Consider the following 15,603-nt stretch of genomic DNA (forward strand, 5'->3'; position numbering starts at 1 on the left):
TAAGTCTGCGCTAGCATGGGCGACAAATCTCCCCAAAATACTATCCTACTAAAGTAAATCACGGGAAACCATACACAGCACTTCAGTTTTCTGAAGTCCCCCGAAGTTGCCTTGCGAGGAAACTTGCCATTATGCTGGCATTGTATGTGGCGAAACTATAGAATATCCTACAAAATTAACTGACATTTTTTATACAGCACTGTCCATGTGGACTACCCTATTTAGGACAGATATGCAGGTCTATAAGGGTCCGTCTAAATGAACATAAAAGAGCAGTATAAAAAAAAATCTGTACCAGATATGGAAGTAGAAAATAGGATGAATAGAAAGAATGCTTATCAGTGGCCCAACTGAGGTGGACTATATTAGAACATGTAAACCCATAATTTATGTAAACAGTTATTAAAATGGGAAGCAGTATGGATGAAAAGACTAGATTCTCTTTCACCAATAGGATTAAAGTAGAGTTTTAACCTACAATGGTTTTTTTTTTTATAAATTTGTACAATGTATCTTTTTATGTTTACATATACATCTGTTTTTAAAAAGATTATAACAATATTTATTGTTACATTTTGCAAGCAATACATCACATGAACTATTATGAACTTTGATCTTTTTATATTTCACCCATGGACAAATGCAACAATGAAAGGGTTACATTTGTCACATGATGTATCACATGGCGATAATGAATGGACCGCCCGTATACTTTTTTAATCCTATGCAATTTTCCCAGCGCTTCCCTTAACTTTTATTAAGTGGGCTCACCTTCTTAATTGGGTCACACCGTAAAGACCAAAAGATTCATCAATACACAATGTATGAAGGAGGCCACAAAGCATCCGCAGTACTGTGCTGCAAAACTTTTATTCCAAAATACAATACATGTTTTGAGTCAGCAAGGACCCTTTCTCAAGTGTGACTTGAGAAAGGGTCCTTGCTGGCCCGTATACTTTTTGTTGTGATCCGATTATTGGGCCCTAGGGCCCACTATCGAATCAGCCCAATATTGCCCAATGATTGGCTCTCCCAGTGTATGGCCACCTTTAGGAGAGAGCCTGAACAGAAAGATAAGTTATTTAAAGGAAAAACAACAGCGAAATAGGGCTAAACCCCATGGGGTATTTTGTAGGATGGTGTTGGATTGACAAAGTGAATCCTACAAGTCGTATATAGTTGCATGGGTCAAAATATAATGGAACGGATACCAAAAGCTGATGTATAAACTGCATGAAAAATTGTTCATCCGCCATCACATAATTGTTGGATGCAAATGCTGTATCTTCATCTGACAAGATCAATTCTGAAAGTGTCTGACTGACTTTTGTTCCCATTGAAATACACTGAATGTCGGATGTAGATGCATGAACATACTACACCATCCAAATTTTTTTCATCTGACTTCACATTCGAGCTATAGGAGGATCATATTTCATAGCATGCTACAAATTAGTGTGAGTCGAGATTTTCCCGAACCCGAAACCACCCATGCCTGCACGGGCCTGACTTCTGTGTTGCTTTTACAGACCTGTACCGACCCGCCAATGATGTCACAAAAGGGGCGGGCGTGCAGGCGCTCATCTATAAAAGTTCAACCTGGAAGTCAGAAGCCGGCCCGTGACCCGGTAATAGGGGTGAGAGGTCGGCCCATACCAGCGGGTATATGGCCGGCCCTCAAATCACTACTACAAATCACGTGGAGATGCCTGGTGTTGCGTGGCTAAATCAAATAAAATCTGACCCACAAAATCTGATCAAAGTCTCCTATGTAGTTTTATGTATAGTCTTGCTTGGCTGCTGGGGTCAGTGACCCCCTATTTGAAAGATGGGGTAGAAGTGGAAGGCAAAGAATTCAAAAAGTAGGAAAAAAATACAAAATAAAGAATAAAAAGGTTTTTTAATGCTTTTTTTAAATAACCAACTAAAAGTTAATTGGAAAGTGAATTCACTCAACAGGTTTCTAATCCGAATGAATTTATTTGCGCCACCATATAACATAGCCGAATATCTGCCCTATCTAGTAAGAAATATCTCTTAAAACGAAATAAAACACCGATATAAAAGCGATATCCCGGCTGCAATGATTTTAACGTTTCAGGACTGTATAGCAGTAATTGTGTCATTTGTATTGATACTGCGGCAGCGCCCTCACATACTGTCAGACAGCAACTACCCCTCCAAACAAGTGACCTGTCAGATTTAGCAAAGACCAACAACTTTTAAATAGCTTAACACGGAGCTATCTACCCATATGTTCTCCATGTAATTCCCCCACCCGGCTCCTGTTTATTTATTTTTTCCTAAACAAACCCCCTCCAAGCGAAACGAGGAAACTTTTACCAGCCGCCGGTGTGTTTCAGTGGAAGCTCGAAATTGGCGGGTCCGCAGACGTGACGTAAAGCACTGTGACCCGCACGCGTCACTGTGACCCGCACGCGTCACTGCAACTTCCCGGCATGCGTTGCGCGCCAGCTACGTTCTTTGTGTCTTTCCTTACGGTTCTGTGAACCTCACCCTTCTCGTCCGGTTTCGTTTTCTAGCTGATGTGGATGGACTTGTATTCCCCGATTTAGACGGTGAATAGTCATCGTAGGAGCCGAAAACATACCTTGCGACACATGGCGGTAGGTGCAAGGAAGTTAAAAAACGAGAGCTGGGAAGATTTAGATGTAGAAAATGGCGCCCGTGGTGTATTGTCGTATCGGCCATGATTCCAAGGTGCCATCCCAACTTTAATTCGTACTTTTTAACCGATCTGGCTTAACGGGAAGCCCTACATTTATTTCCAGTATTCACTTGCTGCTGTTTTAAGCCTGTGACGGGAACTGGTTTTTTTTTTGTGATTACATTATTGCTATTTATATTGTCTGAAACACAAACTTGGCGTGCGTCTCACGTTTCCTTACATGGCAAAAGAGAAGCGGTAGGACCTGGAAACGAATTATCACCAGGGGTTGCTTGTTTATTATGAGTTCTAGATCACAGAGTTGCGTTATCTATGAATGCGCTTTAACATGATAAATCGCTATTCTTAAAGGGGAACTCCGGCTTCCAAACCAAAATTTGATAAAGCGGCCCATATAACACAGAAACCCCACAATTCCCTGTGTGCAGGGAATTGTTGGGTTTGGAGGCTGCAGGATAAGGACAGCTGGCTGTTGATACAAAGTAACAGTAGTCCGGCAGCTCAGCAAAGTAGTCAGACAGATCAGCAGAAGAGCAGGGGGCTAGGCTTAGGGAACTGTCAGAAACCATTAAAAATCATGAAAAGTCTGCATATTTTTTAATTAATGTATACTGCAAAGTTGCTTGAAATTGTGTTTACTTTTCAAAAAGCTTATGTTTTTGTGGTGTTCCCCTTTAAGTACATAGGGAGCATTGCTAAATGTTGCATGCTGTCAGCAAAGGCTTTGCCTCTTTCAGAAGAGCATAGAGGTAGTATTCCTTTAAATTCACCTTTAGTATGATGTGGCTATTATAATATTCTCAGTTTGCACATTTATTGGTTCAGGAATGACATTTTATATGGTAGAGTGAATTATTTGCAGTGTAAACAGCGTCATTTAGAAATAAAAACTACACCATAAAAATCATTCCTGTCCCTTTTAAGATAAAATGGTATATTGAAGCCTTATGCACTGGTCTCTTGTTCATTCCCAGCGGACCCAGGAACACAATAGACTTCTTTGTAGGCCATTAGGTTTTTATTGTTATAGTATCTAGCCCTCTAACATGTAGTATGTGTAATACTTGTGTCATTGAATGGAAAAAGTAGGAAAATTCTGCTGTAGGAGAAAGTGCAGGACAGAGTGCTACCATTAAAGTCTAACCAGCACTGGATTTGCAGCCTTCTGCAGTTCTAGAAAGCTTAATTAATGAACACCAAATCTATTATATGTGCCATACTAAGTTACCATTACCAACATTTCTAAAATCTATAATATAATAATTTTTTCAAATCTGCTTTCTCTTTCCATGTTTAATATTGCCTTGCTTCTTGATTTAGTCAAGTGATACAGAACGAGATGGTGGTTCACCAGAAAAACACTCTCCAGTAATACACAAGACAAGATCCCGCTCGCGTTCAAGGGAACATAAAAGAAAATCTGGTAGGCTGGAAACTTAACGTTTACTGTTAATTATGGTATGGTAAAAAAAAAAAAATACTTAAGTTGGTATTTAATTTCTTCCCTTCTATAGATGATTGTCGAAAACACAGAAGTCGGAGCAGAAGCAAAGAGGTAATTAATACTACTTTGTTGTGTATGGTAACTTTTGACTGTATACTGCTTGTACAAATGTGTTTTTACTAAATGGTAAGTATATTTAACTGTAAGGCACATTGGGTTGCTGCCCTAAGGTAAAATATGCTCCTAGTTTTCTTATTTGTTTCATTTCCCACTGTTAATCAACAGTATGTTAAATCATTGACAGTATATTTCTATTATATACTTTATTTTTTATTTTTGGCAGTTTTTGATTTTATATAATGTTGATGGGCAGTTGTTCAAATGATTGTTATCCTGTTTCTACCACTAATGTGAATGTGTTTCCTCTGTTTTATTTTCCTTTCCTCTTGAAATCAGATGGCCTTAAAATGATCACCATCCTCCTCTGTTCATTTTTGAGCAGACAGGAGTCTGGGGGGAAAAAAGCATTTTGAAATATATATGGTGCACAAGTTCACATTTTGGGTCTATAACATGGATGCTTCTTTCCTTCTCATAAAAATGCTCAAGAAAGTAACATTTAAAATCCAAACTCATAACTCAGATGTGGTGTTTTGGTTTTCAGTTACTATAGGAAGCATTTATATTTAATGATTATTTTGCTTAGTCCACATGATAACATTTCTATAATAAATCACACTCAGCGTGCTAAAGCACGAAGAGACTGAACTGAAGACGCTGCAGATTCACATAGCAAAATAATAAGTCTACTTCATGATAAGGTAACTATCAGCTATTCAACCTAATAATTGCCTTATACGATATTTTTAAGCCGACTGTTTAAGGGGGTTTGTTTGTTTTACTTTGTCCCACAAAAATGTCCTTTCTGTGCCTTCATGCATACTACAAACTTAAATCTGATTTCAGCTGTGCCACTCATAATGTAGATCAAGCCATAATTGTACACCTTGATCCTTGCAACAATAGGTTTCTGATTGATGATTGTGCTCCGTGTGATCCAGTTTGTGTAACTCAAAGTTTGACTGGCTTTGGAAGGTTGCACAGTTGGTGAATATGTTGCACTTCAGTAGAAGCCTCTAAATATATTTGAAAGTATGGACCCCTGTACTGTTTATTTTACATGACAGACAGATTGTCTGTCTGGAATTGAACTCTAGACTGTAATGTGCACGATGCCTAAAACTATGTCTTATATTTTCTGTATGATTATAGTGGGCAATTGTTTTATAGCCATCTTGGGCAGAAACAATCAAGGAAGTAAAAAGCATAAACTACACATTTTTAATACATTTTCAGAGCAGTCCCTAGCTAGTTGCTACATCAGTGGCTCATGTCGCTCGCTATCCTCTTTGATGTTGCTCATAGTGATCTAAAAGTCAGTACCTGCAAGGTGCAGTCCAGATGGGACTAACAAACAGCAAATCAGAGCCCCTGTTTTTTGGCAAGCCATAGAAAACTTTTTAAGGCATGTGTGGCTCCCCAGCACTTTCTACCTTTAAATGTGGTTCATGGGTAAATAAAAGAGCCTCTATGCTAGAGTCTCATGTCCCTTGCATGACATGACTGATTATCTAGTAGTGGATTAGAATAAATGGCAATTTATTGTCTGATGCGTACATCCACACAGTGGCAGAAATAAAGGAAGCTGACCGTTTCCCCTTGTGCTGTTTCGAATGACCTATTGACAAGGCATTGCCATATGGCGTTTTCTGTATGGACCAGTGGAGCTGGTTTTATTAGGCTTTTGGGATGGTCTTTTTAAATGAGAGCTAAAGTTTAAAACATTGGGGGGGGGCAAAATGTTAGGCACAATGATTAAAATTAAACAAGTGCTTGCTTCTGTTGCCTAAAAATTGCACCGGCCAAAGGTATTTCTGCAGAATATCTGCCACCGTCTACTTCTGATTCTTCCAGATTCTTTTTTCGTTCCAGTTCGGGCAAGTACATGCACAGTAGAGCCAAAGCCGAACTTAGAAACAAAAAGCCGGCTTCTTCGTTCTAGTGCACATGGCCATTCCCGGAGAGAAGATGAAGAAAATTTGCGCAGATATAACCCAGGCCTGTGCAGTTTTCTGCTAACAGGAGCACTGGTCCATGGTATCAGATAATATATCACAATCGCTGGAGGGTGCCGAACATTTGGCACCATCCAGTGATTTTAATTCTCCTTTAATCTGTCTCTAAGGTAGTCACACTTTCCTAGATATTTGAATAGTAAGGCCAAAATTACAAATGATTTGTATGTTCGGAAACCTGTGTCTTGAGGGTGGAAATCCACAAATCGGAGCTAAAGTTTAGCATGTCATTTATATTTAATATACATAGATATTATGTTAATTAAAATTTTAATATTTGCTATATATAACACGTGATGCTTACTTTTCAGTGCAATTTTTTTAAACAACATTTCTGACATTTATAAACTTTGCACAAGGCAGATTCGTTCGCAAAGTGCCCTGCGCATGGTTATATTTATAAAGTTAAATAAGTGCGGTGCAAACAGGATGGCCCTTTTTTTTTTTTTTTTTTTTTGTCACAATGTGAATGTCTATAAGAGCTTTTTAAATATGTCAAAAATCGCAAAATTGCGAATATTTATACGCACACTCTGCAACTGAATTACGCCACAACTTTGGTGGCGGAGAAAATATTTGCAAAACAGTTTCAAAAAGTGCAAATTTAAGTTACTGTCAACGTTATTTTCGCGCACAACAACCTTGCAAATTGGGTGCGCTCTCGCAAACTCCCATCTCATTTCCTAGCTAGCCGTTTGTGAAAATGTATTCACAATGCAAATTCCCAAAAAAACAGAAAATCGAGCACAGCAGTGCAATATTTTAGCGTTCGTAAATAGCATGGGCAATACAACAATTTGCAAATAAATAGGCACTGCATGAACTTTATAAATGACCCCCTATGATTTTACTCAGAAAGAAACGTTTAACTAAACAAATATTTTTTTAAACCCATCTCTGGTAAATAAAATTTCCTGTTAAATTCAACTTTCTATGTTGAGGGACAAGGAAATCACACTATATCCCTAATGTTTTAATTATTGATGCTATGCTTTTATTTACAACTTCATGATGAATTTTCTTAATGTATCATTTTTATGTTGTCTGTAAAAACGACAAATTCTGACCGCCTTTTTTTTTTCCTTTCTCCTTAGGTGGGTCTAAAGGGTTTTTATTTTCTATCATTTTCACTTTAAAGGACAGGTTGAAATACCAAAGCAGGCTCAGCCAGAATACAATTAAAAAACATTTTTAAGCCTAGATGACTTTGTTAAAGAAAAAAGTGTTAACCTGCCTTTGTGGATTTAGTGAGATATGTTCTGTTGAAGGACCTTCACTGTAATTTGTGTGATTGCCATACACTCAGTATACTAGAAGACTGCTAATATGTAGCCTCAGATTTTCAAGAAATTTAGGAGTTTACAGTTTCGGCCTTGCAGTTGATTGTGTTGTGCTAAGTGCAACATCAAGTAGTTCACTATTAAAGCTAATCAATTACTGCTTCACAACATATCATATCTATCCTTTGGCATTCATACTAACTCTCTTTGTTGCACTATTTTCCTGAAAGAACCAACTTCTTCTTAAAACAGGCTAGAAGACATGAAGTTAAAGCGAAGTCCTCCAAAAAACATCGATCTGATGACACGGTTGACAGAGATCATTCCGACAAGATCCGAGACAGACTAAATTCATCAGAAAATGGAGACGAAAAACACAGACGAAAAGAAAAAAGATCCTCTAGAGGCAAAAGTTATTCCAGGTCTCGCTCACGTGAGAGGTAAGACATTTTGTGTAAACATTTTATAGTGTGGAGTTATATACACAAGTTAATGTATGACAATTATTAGACAGAAAGCTTGAGACCTGGTAATTTCTGGAAGTGTGGTTTGATTCACTATTTGACCAAAATCCTTTGTGATGTATTTAGCTGAATCAAAAATGTATGGGTGCAGTGCATCCCCGATTCTTACTGTTAACATGAAAAATATACATAAATTACAGGCGCCATCGTAGTAGAAGCCATGACAGAAGAAAGTCACGTTCAAGAAGTAGGGAGAAGAAAAGGCGTCCCAGATCACGCTCTAGGTCAAGATCTAAACATAGACATCGAAGCAAGAGTAGAAGCAAAAGTCGGTAAGTCTAAAATTTGAACATTTTTCTGTTCTCTTGGCATTGCTTAATGTTGATTGTATTAAAGGGAATATTCCTTTCTCAATAAAAATATACATCTGGGCATAACCTCAGTTGCCTTGGACCAAGTTTACATATTTATGTTTATATGTATTGGAGAAGGTTGCAGTATTTCTTGTAAATCTGTTAACCATTAACATTTCATCACCTCTGGTTTGTATATATCAGAATAAATGCGGAATGTTCTGGCTACACAAAATACCGTCATCATACTTCCACTATGTACTTAAATATTTTAAAGTGTCTAAGCAATAGCTTAAGTACAGTAGGTGGTTGCTTTGCATACAGGTGTGTGACTAGCCTCTGAGGACATTATTGCCAACAACCTAAGGTGGCTTTGTTGTTTAAACAGCCAAAAGCTTTTATGTTAACCCAGTATTTCAGAGGTCTACATGCCATAGACATTTTTTGAAGCTTTACAAGGTGTAGGAGGTAGATTTGGGTAATTCATTATACCTTTCTATGTAATATGATGCACAAGCTTGTTACATTTTTGTGTGGCAGACTGAATCTATATGTAAAATCTTTTTGTAGAGAGAAGAAGAAGAGAATAGAGAAACCTAGAAGGCACAGTAGAAGCCGAAGCCAGACACCTCCAAGCCCTCCAGCTTTTCGAGGGAGAAACGCCGCTATGGATGCACAAGAAGCCTTAGCTAGAAGGTACATATTACTTAACATTCCAAGTAAATTATTGGGATGATTTACTTCCTTTCCAAATTACTTGCTGTATTGGTAGGTTTACAAAAAAAAAGTGTATCAACGCACACCATATCATTTTGTTCTTATGCAACATTTTCTTAGGTTGGAAAGAGCAAAGAAACTGCAGGAGCAACGTGAAAAAGAGTCGGCTGAAAAACAGCAAGAGATAGCAGCAGGTGATGGATTAATAGATTTTTTTTTTCTATTGTACACTATCTTTATCCATTTCACTCATGTACTTGTTAAAGGGCATCTTAATTGTAGTGAGGTCAAAGTGGCTTGGAGATAAATTGATTTATAATAAGAGTGCTACAAGTCTATGCCAGACTAATAATTCGTAAATCCACAATTCTGCTTTTATAACTGTATGATAATCTCTAACGTGTGCTATAAAATTGTTTACTTTTCATTTTTAAAATCATGCTTTTTTGAACGGACATAACAAAGTTGCTCTTCTGGTTAGTGGCTGCAGCAGGGGGAGGATCAGTTATCAATGTAGCAGCTCTGTTGGCTTCGGGGACTCAAGTAACTCCTCAGATTGCGATGGCAGCACAGATGGCTGCACTACAAGCTAAAGCATTGGCACAGACTGGCATTTCTGTCCCCAGCTATTATAATCCAGCAGCAGTGAATCCAATGAAATTTGCAGAACAAGAAAAGAAACGTAAAATGCTTTGGCAAGGCAAAAAGGAAGGGGTAAGGAAGTTAAAATTTAAATGGTATAACATTGATTTACTTTTTTTTTTTTTTGTTCTGTTTTTTTTTTAATATATATTTCTGGCTGTTGTATTTTTAGACTTAACTAAGGTAATATCCTACATGCATATAACACATTCATGAAATAAAAATTGTCTTAAACTGCGTTTCACTATGTAAATTGTGAAGTTTTGACAAGTTATTTTTTTTCACTCTAGGATAAATCTCAATCTGCAGAAATATGGGAAAAACTAAATTTTGGTAACAAGGACCAAAATGTGAAGTTTAGAAAGTTAATGGGAATAAAGGTATGTTTCTCTGTAAACTTGAGATTTGAAAATGTTAAGTAAACATAGAAACTAATTTAAATTGGAAAAAAATTTAGTTTTATACATTGTGTTTAATGACCGTGTTAAGCCACATTTCTATTGGCTCTATTCGCCTCCGTGGGGTTGTTCATAGTTTTACTTTTTTATTTAAAAAGTGGCTACTGCAGAGTTCTGCAGTTTGTTTTTTTGATCTTGGTTATAGTTAGCTGGACACTAAGGCCCATTTAGTTGCATTACATCAAAACCGTCAATACGTTTTTGTATGTAAAGTGGGCCCTGCACTGAAGTGCTTACACCTTTAATAAAGATGCTTCCCAGAAGCAGGCATGCCAGTGTCGCAGTTCGTATTGGATAGAGAGGCTTTGCATTTAAAGGAGAAGGAAAGGTTAAAAATAAGTAAGCCTTATCAGAAATGTCCATCTAAATATAGAAGTAAACCCCCAAAGTAATGTTGCTCTGAGTCCTCTGTCAAAAGAAACACAGCATTTCTTTCCTTCTATTGTGTACTCATGGGCTTCTGTATCAGACTTCCTGCCTTCAGCTTAAACCTCATTGCCCTGGGCAAGAGCATGCTCAGTTTGCTCCTCTTCCCCCACCCCCTCCCTTCTCTACTGTAATCTGAGCCCAGAGCAGGGAGAGACTCAAGCAGGAAGTGGTCACACCACATTAATACTGCAGCTCCTATCCTAAACAAACAGAGAGTTTCTAGAGCTTTTTACTCAAGTATGGTAAAACATTCTACAGAATAAATATAGCATTCTAGCTTGCACTATTGCAGCTAATCTATTGGCAATAAAATGCCTCTGTAGCTTTCCTTCTCCTTTAAAACTATATATATTTTGAGTTCAGAGTAAAAAAATAAAGTATTCCTCGATTTACATTGATATGACCATTTCACTGCCCCGTGAATATTCCTTTTATAAAGTAAAAAATGCTGACTGTATATTAACCTCCGCAGACATTTATATTTTTTTCATATCTAACATTGTAGCATGAGGAAGAAGCTGGGACTAGTTCAGTTGATGCTGAAAGTTTTAAGACACTCAAGCAGCAAGAGGAGATGTTCCGAAACATGGATGCGCAGTATGAAATGGCGAGATCACAAACTCATACTCAGAGAGGAATGGGCTTGGGTTTTACTTCATCAATGCGAGGAATGGATGCTGTTTGAAGGGGAAAAATTTGAATTTTAAAGTCTTTACTACTTTGGACTTGTCAATATTTCATGTTCTTGTAACCAAAAGGCTAGAGTTCTAGCTTGCATGGATATTGCATTGACTTTAACTTATTAAAACAGAATTGTTTTTTGTAAATAGATCTGTGATACGGTGTTAATGTTTTCCAACTATTTTCATTAAAAATGAAAATAGGAAGCAATTTTAGTTTCTAAGTTTCTACTTGATAGATTTGTTCGACACATGCTGTTGATATGAAGACATATTCATGTTGGTGCAATGTTTTTGAACATAACCATGTTATCAAAAGTTCTATAAGATATTGCTCCAGATCAGGCCGAATGTTAATAAAGTTGTTCTGTTTATTAATGGATTTTTAAATAAGACATTGGATGTTATTTAAATATTCTTTTAGTACATCATGGATAAATGGCATACCCATAAACAGTTTGTTTATACTTAAGAAGTTTCAAAAGTTACTTCACTGCTACTACTTCATGGTAGCGTTTTTTGTTTTTTTTCTACAGCACACTGATGCCAAGATGAGGCCCTTTATATTTTCATAGTACGCTGATTTATTGTTCTTAGGTTTAAACAACCTAAATTGGTTAGCAGTTTTCCATTATTGCTAATTGTGACTTGTTTTTGTTGCTTAAGTCTTTTATCCGATGGACAGGTGGACAGAAAAATGTAGAATAAAAGTTGCATTAATGCTTCTAACGTGGTGCTGCATTTTTTGGTTAATGTTCTATTTAAGCTCTGCAGTTATATTAAAATATTCACTGCTGGAATGAGTTAAAGGGGACATATACCATCAGTTTTTTGTACTTGTCTCAAAATCCAAGGTAACTATTTTTAACATATTTTTCAAATCTCATTTATGTAAAAAAAAAATAAAAAAGCTGTAAAACTGCTAAAGTACTGCCCCTTTCCCTAAATTCCGCTTCTTATCTCTGAAAGTATTCACAAGAGGCCAGCAGCACTTGTAGGCACTATGTTGTAGAGTAAAGGGTGGGCATGGCTTTCAGCTTGTTTATGATGCAGAAGCTTGTTGAGCCTCTGTGTACAAGGAATGTTCAGCTCTGAAGCCTTTCGGCAGAAGCTTCGGTGAGATACAGACAGCTGCCGTTTTTTATCCCTTTTGGTAGAGAAGCACTGAGCCGAATATACATTGTAGCTGTCAGAAGTTACGTACGGCATTCAGGGGAAAGCATGACGTGACGAGAAGGATAATGTTAACAGATAATTTTTAAAGGGGAACTATCGTGAAAAATAAAATTTTATATAAGCCTCATACTGAAGTAATAAACTTTATAAATATAATCAGATATGCTGCATTGTTTCTGAAATAATCAAGTTTATCTTCACCATCCCTCTTTCAGCATTTGTTTCGCTTCATTGTGTCTTCATGCAGCAGTTGGGTGTTGGATGGTCATTGACAGTTAGATCCAATATATCTTCCTTTCCTAGCAGATGTATTAGAGCTCATTCAAATAACTGATTCCAGTACAAACAAAATCAAAACAAATAACTGCCTTTTGCACAAATACTGCATGTAGAGAGACAGGCTTGTGATTTTAATAGTGAACTCTAATACATCTAGGCAAAAGGAGCCCCTCCTATAAGATACATTGGATCATTCATCTTACACTCAACTCCTGAATGAATACAGAATGAGGAGAACAGATGCTGAGAGAGGAATAGTAAAGATAAACTCAGAAACAGTACAGAATATTTTGATTGTATTTAAAATAAGATAAAATGGTACAAAACTTAGGTAGAAAATTATTTGCAAGCAATGCCTTAAATAAGGTCATTAACCAGTAGGGATGCACCGAATCCAGGATTCAACCGGGAAAACATTTTTACTTGCATATGCAAATTAGGATTTGGTTTGGCCGGACACCTTCTGCCCAGCCGAACCGAATCCCAATATGCATATGCAAGTAAAAATGTTTTCGGTATTCGGCCGAAGCGAGAGAGCGGCCAAATCCAAAATCGTGGATTCGGTGCATCCATATTAACCAGTTACTCGTGGCATTTTGCTTAGCTATGTGAATTAGACTGAGGTCCCCCTTCCCAATTTTTCTTATTAAAAAAAAAAAATAAGCTAAAAAAGCTTTCCATTTTAGGTGTGAGTAAAGTGACAATAGGACTGGAGGCAGGATTGGGGTGCTACTGTAGTGCTCTTAATTGTCATTGGTAGCTATGATCACTTCCTGAGGGAGAATGAAATGACACTCCAGCCTAGACGTTGAGGAGAAAGGATCTCTCTGTGGCTCTAGTATAGTACATTTTTTAGTAAGTATACTGTTTTTAAAGCCTTTTATACAGTAGTACTATACATTTTAAAGTAAGGGGACAATAGTATTAAATATGACTGACACAATATGTCTCCTTTAAGCTTTTGCAAAGTCCTACCACAGTGCAAATGTGGAGATAGGCAGCAGAAAGAGTCAACACTTGCATGGCTGACAATGTATGCAACCGAATTACAGCCCAAGCATGTGCAGTATTCAAACCCAAGCGAATGTTCCCTCTAATTGTTATCTGGCTATGTACACAAAAAGATTATTTTGTGCATACATTTGTAAACTTGAGTGCACATTTTTAAAAACTGTCAGGTCACAATATAAAAAAAAAAAACCAGTTTTCAAAATTTTTTGTGCACGCCACAATTTGTTGTGTGTGCTGACCTCAATTTATGTGCATGAGCACACAGCTTAGAAGAATCATTCCCAGTTTCCTGCTATCAATGTCTGTGTTTGTGTGGTCCGGCCTCCAGCTGGATATCCCAATCTCATCTCTGGATGCAGGACAGAAGAATAAGACTCTTGACCCCTCCCCTGGTATATAAGTTGTGGCTCCACCTCCCTTTGCCATTTCGTTTGTAAAGCATGATGAGGTGGAGTGTATCAAGAAAGTAGGAAGTAAGGTCAAGAGACATAAACATATAGAAAATTTTGTGTCCACAGACCCATTATTAAAATCAGCCTGGGCGGGACTTATTGCACTAACAGTTCGGGCCTACTACAAAAAGGATTTTCCAGTAAGTATAAAATCCCTTTTTCTCTAGTCGGCCCTCCTGTCGGTGCAAACGTGTGGGGACATTTGAAGAATACGGTTATGTGTAGTATTTTAACCACGGGGGCTTAATGTGCCACCGCAGTCTGCAATAGTTTGCGGCCAACCATGGCCGAAGATGAAGTAAAAACGTGGTTTATAAAACTTTATAAAAGTATTGGGGGAATAAATGGCTGCCCTGCATATTTGTTCAGGTGTAGCCAAGTGTTGTAAGGCCCATGTACTTTGTGCTCTAGTAGAGTGAACCTTGACTTGAAAGGGCTTTGTTTTTTTTAATTTCATAATCAAAATTGATTGTCTCTACTAACCACCTAGCAATGGTTCTTTTTGAAACTCCTTGTCCTTTGTGATTTGCGGAATAAGATAGCAACAGAGAGTCTGATTTCCTTAAGACTGCAGTCCGTTTTAATAGATGCGAATTTTTCCTACTACATCTAGTTTGTGTAACTGTTTTTCTTTATCATTCTCTGGATTTGGGTACAGGAATGGTAATACCAACTCCTGATTAATGTTAAAACTGGTTACTACCTTTGGTAGAAAACCTGGTACTATTCAGAGGACGACTTTATCCTGTAACCAACCATGGTTCTTTACCAGAGAGAACCATCATTTCTGATACCCTCTTAGCTGATGTTATGGCTATGAGGTATGCAACCTTGAGTGACAACCATCTAAGCTCACACAAGACTATGGTCTGGAAAGGTGGTCTTTGCAGCGTGGTGAACTGGCCTGTTCGGCTCCTTGTAAAAAGGTATATAGTGGTGTCTTGTGCCCACTGAATAGTTGAGAGTGCTGATAAGGCTGAGAACTGAGGCCATCTGTATGTAATTCTGTGAGTACCTGTGGTGTACTGTCCGTGCGAGAATTGTATACCATACCTTGTGGTATGCTTTTGTGGTGAAACAACCTTTGCACTGCAAGGGCATGAAACCCTTGAGCTACAGCATCACTTTTTTTTTTCATGATACAATTGGGCCTCATGAACCAGACCATCTATTTGAGCATGGCCAGGTTGTGAGAAGTTCCCTTGGTAGAGGTAGTCGCAAGTTCTGACTGTGACATGTAGACCAAGTCAGTGTTACGCAGTCTGGTCGGCCCCCTATGTGATCTTGGCAATTATCCTCAGTAGAATCACCAGTAGAGGGAATGCATCCATTGTATTTAAAGTCTATGGAATTACCAGTGCATCTGTATAGCTAGACTGCTCGTAGTTCCAGGA

The 15,603-nt window shown here is 37.8% G+C and overlaps 2 protein-coding genes across 8 annotated transcripts in view; one reads left to right on the forward strand and one right to left on the reverse strand.

Annotated features, from left to right (window-relative positions):
• kntc1.L (kinetochore associated 1 L homeolog) overlaps positions 1-2,432 on the reverse strand; it is a 97,137-nt gene extending 94,705 nt beyond the window's left edge. For both annotated transcript variants that reach the window (XM_041567596.1, XM_018263080.2), the window contains exon 1: positions 2,344-2,432. The gene's annotated coding sequence lies outside the window, so the exon portion shown is untranslated. The remainder of the gene's footprint in view (positions 1-2,343) is intronic.
• Positions 2,433-2,470: 38 nt separating this feature from the next.
• rsrc2.L (arginine/serine-rich coiled-coil 2 L homeolog) lies at positions 2,471-12,020 on the forward strand. Of its 6 annotated transcripts, NM_001087391.1 has the most exon segments (11): positions 2,492-2,627; positions 4,010-4,112; positions 4,204-4,244; positions 4,877-4,954; positions 7,779-7,988; positions 8,213-8,344; positions 8,936-9,061; positions 9,203-9,276; positions 9,564-9,796; positions 10,015-10,104; positions 11,117-12,016. In NM_001087391.1, coding segments are annotated over 8 exon segments (1,053 nt in total). In that variant the 5' UTR covers positions 2,492-2,627; positions 4,010-4,112; positions 4,204-4,244; positions 4,877-4,946; the 3' UTR covers positions 11,297-12,016.
• The last annotated feature ends 3,583 nt before the right edge of the window (positions 12,021-15,603 follow it).

The sequence above is a fragment of the Xenopus laevis genome, chromosome 1L (assembly GCF_017654675.1).
Source record: "Xenopus laevis strain J_2021 chromosome 1L, Xenopus_laevis_v10.1, whole genome shotgun sequence".
Classification (NCBI taxonomy): domain Eukaryota; kingdom Metazoa; phylum Chordata; class Amphibia; order Anura; family Pipidae; genus Xenopus; species Xenopus laevis.

Coding starts and splice junctions, on each gene's coding strand:
- rsrc2.L (XM_018226739.2), top strand. CDS start 2,680: ATGGCGCCCGTGGTGTATTGTCGTATCGGCCATGATTCCAAG. Junction 4,245..7,800: donor GTCGGAGCAGAAGCAAAGAG/GTAATTAATACT, acceptor TTCTTAAAACAG/GCTAGAAGACATGAAGTTAA. Junction 9,062..9,202: donor CAAGAAGCCTTAGCTAGAAG/GTACATATTACT, acceptor ACATTTTCTTAG/GTTGGAAAGAGCAAAGAAAC.